Raw genomic sequence first — 14,953 nt, 5'->3', positions numbered from 1 at the left:
CATGTTAGAATTGTTGTTAGTCTTTATTTGATTTGTATGGATAGATCATACTTCTTTTTTGCATCATAGTTGAACAAGGTTAATATAAAAAAAGTAATGTTCATTTGCATTTCAACAAAAAAAAAAGTTAAAAAATGTAAATCATTTTCTAAATGTAGGGAAAATGGAGGAGTTTTTATAATTTTTTTTTGTTTAGTTCGATTATAAGAAAGGAAGAATAAAGGAAAACAATCTTTGATCATTTAATATGTTTTAACTAAATTGTATATTAATTCATAGTTTTAGTTCTATTTTAAAATAAAGATATTTAATTACTCTAATTTTAAAAAATATAAAATTTTGATCTTCTAATCATCTATTAATTAAATATGACATTTATATATAAAAAAATAGCTATCAAATATCTTAAATTTGTAGATAAAACTGGGAACTCAGGAATTATAAATAAAATAAAATTAAGAGGAAATTTTTAATTTATTTAAAAATAATTTAATTGATTAAAAGTTAAAACTAAATAATACATACTTCAAATCAAGAAGAAAAAAAATAATCTTAATAGTATTTGTATTAAAACAAACCAGGACATGAGCCCATGCTCTGCACGTGGAGAAAAGGCATAACTACTTGTTCAAATCCAAATTATTAATTTATTTTGAATAATAAATGCCCTTGTTATGAAAAAAATAATAAAAAGTAATGAAAAAAAATCGCTGAACAAGGAAAACAACACTAGAAATTGTGTATCAGTAAGAAAGATAAAATTTACATCCTAAAAATAATAATTTATTTTCCTTGAAATTTACAATCGTGTCCCGAAACCCAACTTTGTTACGACTTACGAGAGTGTCATGACTAATTTTTGTTTTGTTTTGTTCTTACATTCCATTTTATTAGCATTTAAGTGCTATTAATTAAAAAGCAAAAATAAATAAATATTTGAGATTGGACAGGTCTATAGAGTAATGGACACTCTAGCAACTAGGATTATCTTACTAGTTGGAGAAAAGATTAAAAAAATTAGGATAATTAGAATTATGATGATTAAGATTCCATCTTACCATCTTTATATTAAAATGAATAAAACGAGACTCCGGAACTGCCCGCTGTTTTGTTCTGGCGGCTAGTCTGTATCATACAATACCCTTTTCTAATTAATTAAAAACCTCAACTTTTTTTTTCCTTCGAGATAATAAAGGTAATAATTTGATGAAATAAAAATTTATAATAATTTTTATATGTAAATAAATATTTTTAAACATATAACTTATGTTTTAGAATTAAGTGTAAAAATATGTTTTGTATGTTGAAAAAAAGTTAAGAGACATACATAATAATTGAAATTTGTAATACGAATATTTTAAACAGAAATTAGACTGTTACTAAATTTATGTAGAAATTCTTTACGTTTTCATTGTGATTGTATATACTATTTTTTCTTTTGAATTTAAATTCTGTGTATATACGAATAAATTCCATTTATTTTTGCGTTAGGGAAATTTATTACTCATAAAATAGCGTATCATTTTAAAAGAAAAAAATAGAATAATACAAACATTAATTTAAATATTTTATCATATTAATTCAAGATTTTAAACTTATTTACTTATATAATTTTTTTTGAACATAATTATTGAAGTTCAAATAAAATATATTATAAATATAATAAAAAAAATTTAAAATAAAATTTTATATTATTTTTTAATTATTTATGATATATATTTTCACATAATTTTTATTATATTTATATTTTTTTTTTTGGATTCAAACGCCAATCTCATTCTATAATTTCATATAAATAAGTTTAATGTTTTAATTTATAAAAATTAATTCAAATTATGTCACAAAATTAAAAATAATCATTATTTTAAAATGATAAAATTGATTTAATTATAAAAGTTAAATAATGAAATTAAATATTTAATAAATTAAAAATTAAAAATAAATCAGAAAAAGATTAAAATTAAAATTTAGTCAAATAATTAGTTTTGTTTTTTTAGAGTAATAATATATGAACGATTATATGTAGAAAATTTATTGTATTATGTAAAAAAGAATATTTATTGTTTGTTCTGATATAAGAAACGAACAACAATTGGCTTATTTTATAATCATTTTCTTCAGTCACATTATTATATTATCTCTGGTAATTTACCAATTTCCACATCAATCTTGCTTATCCACGTACCATTTGGAACTTTTGAAGACATTCTGATATCGATTTATTTATTTTTGGTATATATTGATTTGTTCTTTATTTTATCTTCTGATATTATATTTCTTATTTTGCTGTCAAAACATTATTAGCGATCAATTTGAAACAGAGCAGAGAGAATCACAGAATAGAAGAACAGAAGATTCATTTTTTTTCTTTTTGAGATGGAAGCTGATGTTTCTATCATTTTTGCTGCGTTTTCAAAACCCTAAGTTTCAGAAATCCCAATTTCTCCTTTCCTCTTTCTGCTTTGGATGATTTTTAACCGAATATTTGTGCTTTTGTGCTTTCCGAATCTTTTGCTTTGATGGGTACCTCGAATCTTCTCTTGTTCTTCTCTTTGTTGAGTCTGTGTGCTATGGCGGCTTCCAAGGTGGTGCTGATTGGGAGTAATATCACTCTCTCCTTCGATGATATTGAAGCTAATTTTGGTGAGTTTTCTGGGCAGTTTCATTTTCCCCCTAGTTGGGAGTTAGTGTGCTTTGTGTATAAATTGTTTTGGTGAAGGGAAGACGTGGTTTTGGTCTTTGGATCATTCAAGTATTGAAAATTTCAATTTGGGTGATTGGTAGTGCTTTGTGGAGCCTTTTTAGTGGGAAACTAGTTGAACCTTTCGATCTAGGATTATAGGTATTGTCCATGAAGGCAAGCCTCTTTAAGATGGAGTTTGGTTCAATTGAAACTTTTTGTCATGTTAGAAAGTAAATAATCTCATCTTGAGAGAGAGAGAGAGAGGATGGGAAAACTGAAAAAAGGTTTTGAAATGATTTTTTTTTGGGGGGATATCAAACAGTAGATGCTGCTGATGTGTGGTATGCAAGTATTGACTAAGCTGGCATGTGCTTAAAGAATATACCTGCCATTGTAAAGTGAATTCTTGATTTTTTGTGTGACTGAATTTATGTTTCTTTTGCGGGAAAAAAAATAGTGAAGAAGAATTTAAGTTTGATGTTATGTTGTTGTGATGATGTCATTGTTTTGCCTGTGATGGTGTGTGGATGTTAATTTTATCAATCCCTTTTTGTTGACATAAATGTCTTTGGTTTCAGCCCCAACAATCAAAGGTTCTGGAGAATATGGGGTCTTGTATTTAGCAGAGCCGCTTGATGCGTGTACAGAACTGACAAATAAAGTTGAACAACTACCCAATACGAGTTCACCTTTTGCTTTGGTTGTTAGAGGGGGATGTAGCTTTGAGGAAAAAGTCAGAAGGGCACAAATGGCTGGCTTCAAAGCTGTAATTGTCTATGACAATGAAGATGGCGGTGTCTTGGTTGCAAGTAATTACCAATTCTTCTTACATGTTGCTCCATTTTGTTGTTTATCTTTCTCTCCCAACATGCAATTGCCATTCAACTTATTTTTTCTCCTATAACCCAAGATGATGTGAGTTGTAAATTGTAATGCCAATGTATACTCATTGCCTGAGGCAAAATAGTTTTGGATAGATTAGAGATTCATCATTTTAAGAGTGTAGTAGCTGTTGATTTTACATTAATTAGGATTTTTGTAACTCTAATTCTAAAAGAGATTATAATATTTTCTATAGAAGTTTCTGTAAAAGAATGACTATTAATAAAGATAACTTATCATTGGATAGATTTCTTGTTTTATTTTATATTTTGTATATGTTTGCACACATCTGCGTCATATTCTGAGAATTTCTAATTCACAATTCTTTTGAGTTACAGTGGCAGGAAATTCTGCTGGTATAAGAATACATGCTGTATTTGTATCAAAAGCTTCGGGTGAAATACTAAAGAAATATGCTGGGTTGACTAATGTGGAAATTTGGCTCATTCCAACTTTTGAAAACTCAGCATGGTCTATCATGGCAATTTCATTTATTTCCCTGCTAGCTATGTCTGCGGTGCTGGCAACTTGTTTCTTTGTCCGCCGGCATCGCATAAGAAGAGAAAGGCCTCGAGCTTCTCTTGTTCGTGAATTTCATGGTATGAGTAGTCGTCTAGTGAAAGCAATGCCAAGTTTGATATTTACTGCTGTTTTGGAAGATAACTGTACATCAAGAACATGTGCTATATGCCTTGAAGACTATTGTGTCGGTGAGAAGCTCAGGATTCTGCCCTGCTGTCACAGTAAGTGTTCCCATGCCATTTTTCTTTCAAATTCAGTGTATTATTTTGTTGGTTTTTTTATCTTCAGTGTATGCTTATCGCCAATTTTTCCCTGCTGTTACATACTGGGGGGCATTGGTCAGCTGAGTGCAGTTGATTATTGGATCTAGTGTTGATCTGTTGTTAAGGTATATATGATAGCCATCACATGCTGTAAACTTCTGGTGTAATAGCAGTTACCATTACTTGGCAAATAAGGATGCGTTTGATCGTGAGGCAGGTTTTGGTTATTTTGGAAGCCAGCCTCTTAGGGTTTGTTGGTGATATACAGTAAATGTTAGTTGAGGTGAATAATAGGTTATGAAATAATTTGCTTTGCTTGGAGGCCTCAAACAGTATGTCTCTTTGCTTGAGAGTTGAGGGCTTACACTCATGCTACAGCTTCTCCCACCCTTCTGTTCCTCTACACACTATGGTTTAAGTAATTACTATTTATTTTTTTTGAACTGTGCTGTTTGCCTTTGCCATACCTTTCCTAACAATGTGAGATTTAAAATCTCAGACTTTTCCAATTTGACTATATTGCATCAGATGTCTTGTTACACTCAATCCTTGCTGTAACAGAAAGCACAACCCAATATTCATTGCAACATATGAAAACATATCACTTTTTTTGGTTGGATCTTCAGCATCCATCAATTGTTTTATCAAAAAGAAATCTTTTAATGGGATTTTTGAGAATGGAAAACCGGGAACAGTTTTATTTTCTAGGTTCTACCTCACTTGCATTTTGCAATTCATCTTCCTCTTACTTTTGATAGTTGAATCTACCCACTTCTTTGCTAATCCGTATAGGGGAATTCAGACTTGGGATTCTTCTTAAGTGTTTTCTTGGACACCCCCTTTACAGTTTTTAGATGAGAAGTTGTCACCTTGAAATACCCATTCGAAAATCTGAAATACCACTCAAACTTGTAATTAAGACTTTATGAAGACAATATTACATTTTTATTTTTTTTCCTAAAATTTGTTAGTTTAGCTGTTTGGAAATCTATTGGACATTTAGAGTGTGGAGTTGACAGGATTGGGGACATTTGTTGGTGGCCCAACATTAAGACTAGTTAGGCTTTGATACTATATTAGAAATTGATCAGGCCTAACTCATTCCCTAAACTTGGCTCAGTAGTTCTGAATCTGTTAGTAATTAAAGAGTTAGTTTGTTAATTTTTGAAGTCTATTATTGTGCTGGGCTGAGATAGGAAAAAGTTATGCAGATTGCCTATAAATAAGGAGTGGTGGAAAGAGAGGAGTATCTTGTATTTTGTGAGGGAATTCAGATTGTTGTGGGAGAGTCCAGGTCTCTATTGTTGTGAAAAAATCTCAAAGATTGATTCCCAGATTTGATGGAAGGGAGGCCTAGTGGTGGCTGATCAAGGTAGAGCAGTATAGGCCAATCAAGTTTATGAAGATATGCTACTATTGTGGGTCATATTGGCATTGGAAGGAGAACAAGTAGAAAGCAACCTGGTGGACTGTACAGGAGGCAGTTCTCAAGAAATTCCAGCTAGAAGTTTGAGTCTGTCTTCAAGATTCAGAAAGTGGGGAGAAAGAAAACTGACACAGATATGAAGTTCAAGAGGAGGGCCAAGAACCAATGGATTGGAGTGCAGAAGCAGATGATGAAAGGAGGCAAGAGAACATAACAGAAGATGAAGCTTTGGAGAGAACAGAACCTGCCACTGAAGGGCAAGAAACAAATTCAAGAAGGCTACAAAAATTGGCAGAAACCCAACAACTTTCTGGACAAGGAATTAGAAAACAGAAGCAAAACTGAAGTTGTTGAGACTTGAAATCAAGAATCATATTGGCAGAGATGACATGGGTCTATTTTTGGGTGCAAAGAGGAGGCAGAAATTTAAAGAAGCGCTATGTTTGACACAAGGGGAGAGCCAAGGACTGAACCAATGGCAACAATGTAGGTTTTGGGTTTGGGTAGTACCATCATCCTACCACAGAAGAACAGTAATGTGGATGATACTTGATTACGTGCAGTAGTTTAGTTTGCAACAATAGAGGTTTTGGGTTTAGGCAGTACCATCAACCTGCCACAGAAAAAAATAAGGTGGAGGATACATGCAGTAGTTCAGGTTGCAACAGAGCACTCCATCTTCATCTCGAAACCTTAAGTATGCCCACTGCAGAGTAGCTATACTACAGATCTGGCAGCCAATTTTTTGCAGTAGAACAATGGGACAGTTTCATTAGTCGTTTTATTTGGTCCCCATACCCCTCAAATGCCATTAAGTACTGCAAATTAAACAAATGACTTAATTTATGTAGAATCTTAGTCTGTGACTTACTAGTGGTATATGAAAATTGATTGCTGATGGATGAATGTATAAAATTATCATCACATGATCTGGCAAGGAAAACAATTTACAAATTTTCTAATTAACAACCCATATCTCAATGTCTAAAATAGTCAACCCAGTTGGTTGGAAGGTGCAGATGATTGTTGATAGACCTAGGATGCAAGATCAAGAACTGTCATCTAGGTTTTTGGAAAAATTGGAATTCCAAGAATTACCTGAACCCTCTGTGGCACTATGAATTGTAAAACTGCAAAATGAATGTTGTAATGCACCGGATGAAAGAGTTATAATTATTCATAAATCACACCCTAAAAAATGTATGCAAATTACACGAACTTCTATTCTTTGTATATTATGTTTCTAGACGATGTACTTGTGTTGGTTTGAGCCTTCTGAAGGCTGAGACCTGGCCTTTACAATTTTGTTTTCTTGTTTTCCATTGTCTGTTGCCTGGCAAAATTAATGTCTGCAGCCTTTATTGGTATTACTTATATATATTTGCATTACGTGCATATTAAATTATGACTATGTTATAGATTATATTAATTCCATTTTCCTGATGAGTTGTATGCAGAGTTTCATGCTGCCTGTGTGGATTCTTGGCTTACTTCATGGAGAACCTTTTGTCCAGTTTGCAAGCGTGATGCAAGAACTGGCTTAACTGATCCACCACCTTCAGAATCCACTCCCTTGCTCTCATCAAGCCCAGCATCTATGGCATCCTCTCTTGCATCTTCTGTGAGATCGTCACTGGCTTCATCTTCAGCAATACAAATTGTCCGGACAGCTTCACAGACCCCATCTGTTTCCCGAAACCACTCCATATCTAGTACACCTTATGTTCAGCCATCTCTCAGGTCCTCCTACCATCAATCCCCCTCCCTAAGCATCAGCCGAAGCTCTGTAGATCTTAGGAATGCATCCCAAAGATCGCTAGCTTCTCACTTGAATTCACCACGTTCCACGGGATATCCATCTTTGTCTTCTCTTAACTCGAGGTACATGTCTCCACATATTCCAAGTCCAAGCAATGCTTCAGTAAGTTATCTCGGTTCATCCAGTCATCAACAGCATCCTCTCCGATATAGTGAGTCAGCTGCAAGCTTCTCACCATTTGCATCAACACACTCCCTTCCGGAATGTTAAATTGTTCAAATTGATTATATCATATGATTGAGATGTCCATGCAGTTGAAGCAATGATTGCCCAGTCTTGAACTAAAATGTGGCCATGTGATGTGATGACTGGTAACGAGTCCTGTGCAATGCTTTGGCGTTCCCTATCTCTATCTCCTTTGGCACCTGGTGTACTTTGTAGCATCTCTGTGATGTTAGTTTCATTTTCATGTGCTGGTTGAGGTTCTTGCATTTTTAGGTTGGCGAGCTTGCGTACAGAATTTGCGTGTATTGTTTTTACTTTGAATATTGATGTTTTCATGGCCTTGATTTCAAAGTCAACTGCTAACAAAAGAATGTTGGGCTGTACAGACAGATTGAAGTTAGAAAAGTTGTTTATGTTCTGTCCAACTAAGTTATGAGATCATGTGATACTCTAGTGTTACCTGTACTCGAGCATCTAATTTGAACAGTGAGTATCAATAATACATGTAAAATTTTCAGAGGATGTAGCTTTGCTGCCAAATGGGGGTAACATATAGGACTCGTGGGATTTTCCCATTCTAATATTATGATATTTTCTTTTAGCACCAATAGGCGATCACGGGAAGATTCATTAGCCATATATTTTTAATACATTTGTGGCATACCCAGTTATAGTAAATTGAATTTTCTGGAGAGTGTGAAATTGAGTTATTCTACATATCTCGAATACATAAATTTCCAATTCTAAAATTGAGAAGCTAATGAGATGTTTTCTTTGAAATGGGAAAATGAGTTAAAGCGGTTCTTCACCCTTTCCTTCTCTTGATCCTTAAAAAACAGGACATTGCCAAGTGTTTTTCGTATAAAATTATCACATATTTTATGATGGTTTTATGGTTGTATATACTATTCTGTGTGGACTAAAATTATATGAAAATACAATAATGTATAAAACGTCGGTCCGTGGAACAGAAATAAGGAACCTATTTGGCATAATAATTCGTTAAAAGAAGAAAGAAGGTAGTTATAATTGTCGGTGTGATTATAGGACAAATTAAAGAATGAGTTTCACGGCTAAGGAGGGGACAACAATGTAAGAAGCGAAATGGCAGAGTCGTAGAAACTTCGGTTGAATGAGCACACAGTTGGGTCAGGAGAGATGAATGTAGGCCTACCACACAACACATTAACGTTACGGACACATCTTACAAGACTTGAACTCTATTAACCACCAATCTTTTGAAGACCTTATTGAATTAACCACTCGAACTGCTGAATTGATCAAGTAGCTTGTTTAAATAAATTGTAAAATTAGTTTGGAGAAAAATCTGTTAGAAAATTAAAAATTAGATTAAAAAAATCAGTAAAAAATCAATTAAAAAGGTAAAACACCAGTTCATAGTATGTTAATGAAAAATGTTTTTGGTTTTACACATATCATCTTTGAGCAGGGAATCGAACTTTGGTATACTAAGTTGTAGGAGACTAATTTCTTTTGTTAGAGTCAATCGTTAGTAGTTGATGAAAGTGTTTATACAATGTCAATTAGATTATTTTTCTTGAAAATCTAAAAAAAATAGGAAAAAATATTTATTTTCTTTTTGCATTGTAAATATAAACTTATTATTTTGTTAGCGAAAGTAATTAATGATAAACTTATTATTATTGTCATCACCACAATTATCATTATTATTGTCATTATGTGACGATGTCAACATGACAATAATTGAAGTAATAATAATAATAATAATAAAAATAATGATTTGATGATAGTGACAGTAATAATGATAACGACTTTATTATCATGACTATTATGATAATAATAATAATAACAATGACGATAACAATAGTGACATCACTGCTATTACTGTTGTCATGTTCATTATTGTTATCGTTGCTATCACCATTAATAAAGAAATGATAAAATAATGAGATTTGAAAAAGAAAAAAACTTTTATAACTATAATTTATTCTATTGTATTTTTATTTTGTAGGAGAGCATTAAAAATATATATTTTTTATTTTTAATTTTGACTTTTGTTGGGAAAATGTTACTACTTCGTATCGAATATACTTTCTAAAAGTTAGATAAGCATGTTTTCAACACTATTTTCCATTTTCACTATTAATGAACATACTGCAAAACAGCCCCTAAGATTGACTATAGAAACATTCCTTGATAAATACGTTTGCATTTGTGCATGCCTAATGTCGTAGGACACAAGATGTTCCTTCATGGTTCACTAATGAAGAATGACAGCGCAATCCCAGTAAATGATGTTAATTATGCCATTAAATCACCAATATGCAGTATTTAATAGTTGATTTAGAGTCAATTTTCAGTAGTTAATTTCAGACAGATTGGGATTGATGGGAAGACTTCCAACACTAACGTGTGCGTCACACTTAGGTCATCACTATTCAAATATCGATTTATCACTAAATTTGAGATGGTTATGTGCGTGTGATTTTTCCAATAGCATACTCTCTCTTTCTGACTTTTTTTTTAATAATTATTTTACTTTACAATGAGTTGTAACTTGTTGCATATTAAATCATATATTTTTATTTTTTTTATCTTACTTTTAAATTTATTTTGATCTTTTATTTTTTAATATGTTCATTATGTTCCTTTAATTCTTAAATTTAAGTTGATTTAGTAATTTATTAAAACAATAATTATTTTTAATTTAAAAACAAAATTTTTATTAATTTTTTAATGATTCAAAATTTGAAATTTATCTCATTATATTCACTTATATTAAAACTATTGATTATAATTGAAGTTCAAAATAGAAAATGTCATAAACACATTATAAATCATAAAAAAGTAAGTCCAAGAAATTCAAAAAAAATTAGTTTCATAATACTTTCTAATTATTTGTGATTTATATTTTTCATGCAATTTTCATTGTATTTATAGCCTTTTTTTGAATTTGAACAGTTAACTAAATTTCTTTGTTTTTATATAGATAATTCTAGTGTTACAAGTTTCAAATATTGAATATGTAAAAAAATTGATTCAAAATTGTTTTACAAAATTAAAAATTATTATTATTTTAAAAGAACCAAATTGATCTAAATATAAAAAGATAAATGATCAAAATGAATATTTTAATAAATAAAGGATCATATTGAATCTAACAAACAAGATAAAATATCAAAAATATTATTTAACCTAGATTATAAAATATTCTAGTTCTTGCAGTAAAATAAATAAGTTTTATTTTAATTTTTATATATTTTTAAAATATAGATAGATTTTGGTTTTTTTTTTAAATATCTGTATTTAATTTTCATCTTTACAATATTTAAAATCATTAATATTAGTCCCCAATGATCAATTTTTGTCATCTTTAAATTTTTTAGAAATGTAGTACTACATCCACTAATGAGTATCATGTAAGATGATAAATTGACATTCTTATTAACACATAAATAACACATAATAAAGATAGAAGGAAATAATTTTCAATTTTATAATATTAAAATTAATAATTTTTTTAAAATCAAAATCAACTTATAAATTTTACATAATTGAAAACATATTTTAAACAAATTTATTATTATATTTCTCATTTTGACACACACACTCGAACCTACAATCATGTGCATTATACTTTAACTTTCTACTAATAGGCCATCACACACACACACTCGAACCTAAAATCATGTGCATTATACTTTAACTTTCTACTAATAGGCCATCAAAATTTTATTATTGATCACGATGTTTGTTGTTACAAACTTGGAATCTCATTATTACTTTTTATACAATTAATCTTATTAAATTATATAAATTCTACGCATTCATTCCTAAACTGAGAATGGATTGGCTCAATTAAATTTTTCATTTGAATTTTCTCAAATAAAAATTCATGACTATCTTTATTTATCAAAATTACTTTATTCATAAAAGAGTTTGAATTTAAAATCATGTATATATTACTCTAATTCTTCCTATTAAGTTGATCATGGTAGTTAAAATAAATCTTATGATTAATGTAGCATTGTACTTTATTGTTGTTAATTATTGTTATTTTCTTTTAATAATTATGTGTTGTGGTATTTTGGGATTTGTTGTTATTGAGAAACTTTGAGAACTAAGGAGTTCTTGTGACTTTAGGTGGTTAAGAAGGTTTCTTTAGGCAAATGTCTAGTTTAACCTCGAGGAGAAAGTATATAAGATTTATTTTGAGATTTAAGCTTCATAAACATATTTCTTAGAGAACCATAGACACATAGTAGTGAGAGGAACTTTAGAGTTCTAAAGTTGTTCTTCTTATTCTTTCCAACTTCCTAAAAGTTGTAGAAGTTCACTGTTGAGTATCGGAGTGGTGATTTGAAGCCCTAAGTCAAGGATTGAAATGGTGTGGAGTTTTTTGGTGTGTGCTCAGAGTTCCTTGCTCTCTTCCTCCTCTTCACCCCCTTTCAGAGTGATTTTTGAGGTAAGGAAAGCTAGGACTGGATCCTTGTTAGATTGTTTCAGATGCATGATTGATTGCTTTTCATTAAAATGTGATCATGTCGGATGAATTCAGATTAAATGTTAAGATTGTTAACTTTTGGTTCTTTGAGCATGTGAATATGGATTTTGATGATTTGAGTTAATTGATGGTTGCATGTTTTTAATTTAGTGAGAGATGAATTGTATGTGATGCATACTTGTCGATTGTGTTGTTGCATGTTGGATTTCATAATTTTCAAGTGAGGGGAAAGCCAATTCATGAATCTATTATGTGCATATTTCACCATCATTGTGGGCACCCCTTCATGACACTAGATGTGGCTCAAATCAGGGGTCATCTATCTCACTCGCATCGGATGCAAGATTGATGATGTTAAGTGTGAAGAGAGAGAAAAACCTCTAACTTGGTCATACTTGGTGTGGTTTGAATGGTACCAAATGTGAGGTGAGAGAATTGTCTTTGACTTGGTGACGTTAGATCTCGAGTTGTGAGGTGGTCATTTTGACCAATATAGAAGCTTTCTGTATAAGTGACATTGGATGCCAATGAAGTGACATCGAATGTGAGGAGAGATAATTGTCTTGCCTGAAATGAGGTTGGACGTGTGTTTAACCACGTCAAACGTGATTGTCCTAGGGAATCTTTGATCTCATCCACATTGGGTGTCGATTAAATGGTGTCAGACATGGGCAAATTCGAGAGCTCCTTGTCTCAATGACACTGAGTGCAAGGTGTATGGCACCATGTGTGGATTTCCTTATGAAAATTTGTTGTTTGTTTCATAAAATAGTGAACATGAATAGGTTAGATGAATCTATTGTATGTTATATGTTGATTAATTTTGATAGTTTTATATTCATTAATCTGGGATAATGTATATAAATGAATAATTGTTGAACTGTTGAGGCATTGATGTTGAAAATGCTTTAGACATTTAAACATATTATATTGATTAATTGTTGAATGGTAAGGTGATGTTGTTGAGTGCTCAAGGCATTTGGGCATCGTGGTGTGTAGTGTTGATTGACTTAGGACTAGAGGAGAGTGTTTTTGAAAGTTGGATATCAAATTATGAGGATATTGATGTAGTGCTCTATTAGTCTAGTTTTTGAAAATCCTTATTGAGTAGTTGACTCTTGAAGTTGATAGTTGAGTTTTCTCTAGGACCTTAGTTGATGCAATATGTGGGTCAAGTCAAGGCATACTAACTACAAATGACCTTAATATAAGGGTTAGGTTTAGCTATATTGATTACAAGTGATCAATTTTGATTGGTATGTGAGCAAGGTCAAGATATACATGTATAAAGTGACCAATTGAGTAAGGTACATGGCTGAGGGTTTAGTTCCTAATTGAGTATTGGAAGAGTGTATTTGGAAGGTAGTAGATGGGCTATCTCATAAGTGGATTGGTGTTGCAAGCTAATGTCATGTTAAGTTCATATCCAAATTGTTTTATTACCGTAATAAGAATATTATATTTCCTATTTTAAGTGATGATATATGAGAAACCATGTTATTAGGATTGATATCTTAATTGGTTGTTGATCTAGCAAATGTAAAAGGATCATGTTGATTTGGCAAGGTCAAACTACTTAGACTATTACCTTTGTTGTAGGAGATCTTCATAGTGAATGCGTGACGACATATATCTTTGAGGTGTTATGCATATGATGTGATGATTTTGGTGTTGTTCATATGATGTATGGTTTTGGTTGTTGAATGACATTGTTGTTGGTGTATGATAAAAATGTTGTTTACCCTATTAAGGTTGTTGAATGCCATATTGAGGTGTTTTTGTTGTGTTGCTATGTTGTAGACCATGAGGTGTTATGTTGTGTGGTTTACATAAGTATATGAGTAGTATAATTGCTATATGATTATTCTTTTGAATAATAGTTTATCTTTGCATGTTTCCTTGTAGTTGGAATGCGATGATTATATTTACATGAAAATAGGGCAAAGATAGGCTAGAAGAATTTGGTGTGTTGTTAGAGTCATGTTGGATGGAAGTGTAGCTTGATGTTACTTTTGCATAGGTGTTGTAGTGTTACTTGACTGGCAACCTAGATTCATACATTACAACTTTTTGGATTATTGTATATACATATACACTTGTATAATAATTCAGTTGTTGGTGAAAATCATTGTACATGCATGTATATATTATCATTTGTATATCTAGAAGCTGCATATATGTTAACCATAAATAGAAATTAACTTATATGTTTTTTGCCATTAGTAGTGAACCGTTAAATGTAGGGACTAGAAGCTCGTTACAACTAATTAAAACACCATAACATTTTATATTACTTAAATTTTCTCTCTTACTTTTAATGAAAATATGAAACATTACCCAATATAAGTATCACATATGAATTCAAACCCCATAATTATTCTTGTTCTGGTTTTTATCAACTCAAAGTAAATATAAAAAAATAATACACTATTAGGGATGACAATAAGACGAGATAGGTATGAGTTTCTTTATCCCTGTCCCCATCCCCATCCCCATCCTTGTTCTTATATCTTATACTCATCCTTGTCCTCATATTTGTTAGATATGGTATTTATGTTTCCATCCTCATACTTGTTGGGTATATCCGTATTTATCTAGTTTCCGTTCAAAAATTAATTAAATATTATTTAAAAAAATAAAAAAGAATTTTAACATAAAAAATAATTACAAAATTATATTAATTAAAATTTATTTGACAAATTAAAAA

The 14,953-nt window shown here is 31.0% G+C and overlaps 1 protein-coding gene across 1 annotated transcript; it reads left to right on the top strand.

Annotated features, from left to right (window-relative positions):
• Positions 1-2,162: 2,162 nt before the first annotated feature.
• LOC109812166 (receptor homology region, transmembrane domain- and RING domain-containing protein 2) lies at positions 2,163-8,282 on the top strand. The gene is made up of 4 exons (XM_020376063.3): positions 2,163-2,643; positions 3,262-3,492; positions 3,904-4,308; positions 7,234-8,282. Exons 1-4 carry the CDS (start codon positions 2,520-2,522, stop codon positions 7,803-7,805), a joined length of 1,332 nt encoding a protein of 443 aa, XP_020231652.1. The 5' UTR covers positions 2,163-2,519; the 3' UTR covers positions 7,806-8,282.
• The last annotated feature ends 6,671 nt before the right edge of the window (positions 8,283-14,953 follow it).

This window comes from Cajanus cajan, chromosome 7, assembly GCF_000230855.2.
Source record: "Cajanus cajan strain Asha chromosome 7, NIPB_CcT2T_4, whole genome shotgun sequence".
NCBI classification, from domain to species: domain Eukaryota; kingdom Viridiplantae; phylum Streptophyta; class Magnoliopsida; order Fabales; family Fabaceae; genus Cajanus; species Cajanus cajan.
The sequence above is the reverse complement of the archived record's forward strand: the minus strand, read 5'-3'. Positions and strand labels throughout refer to the sequence as shown.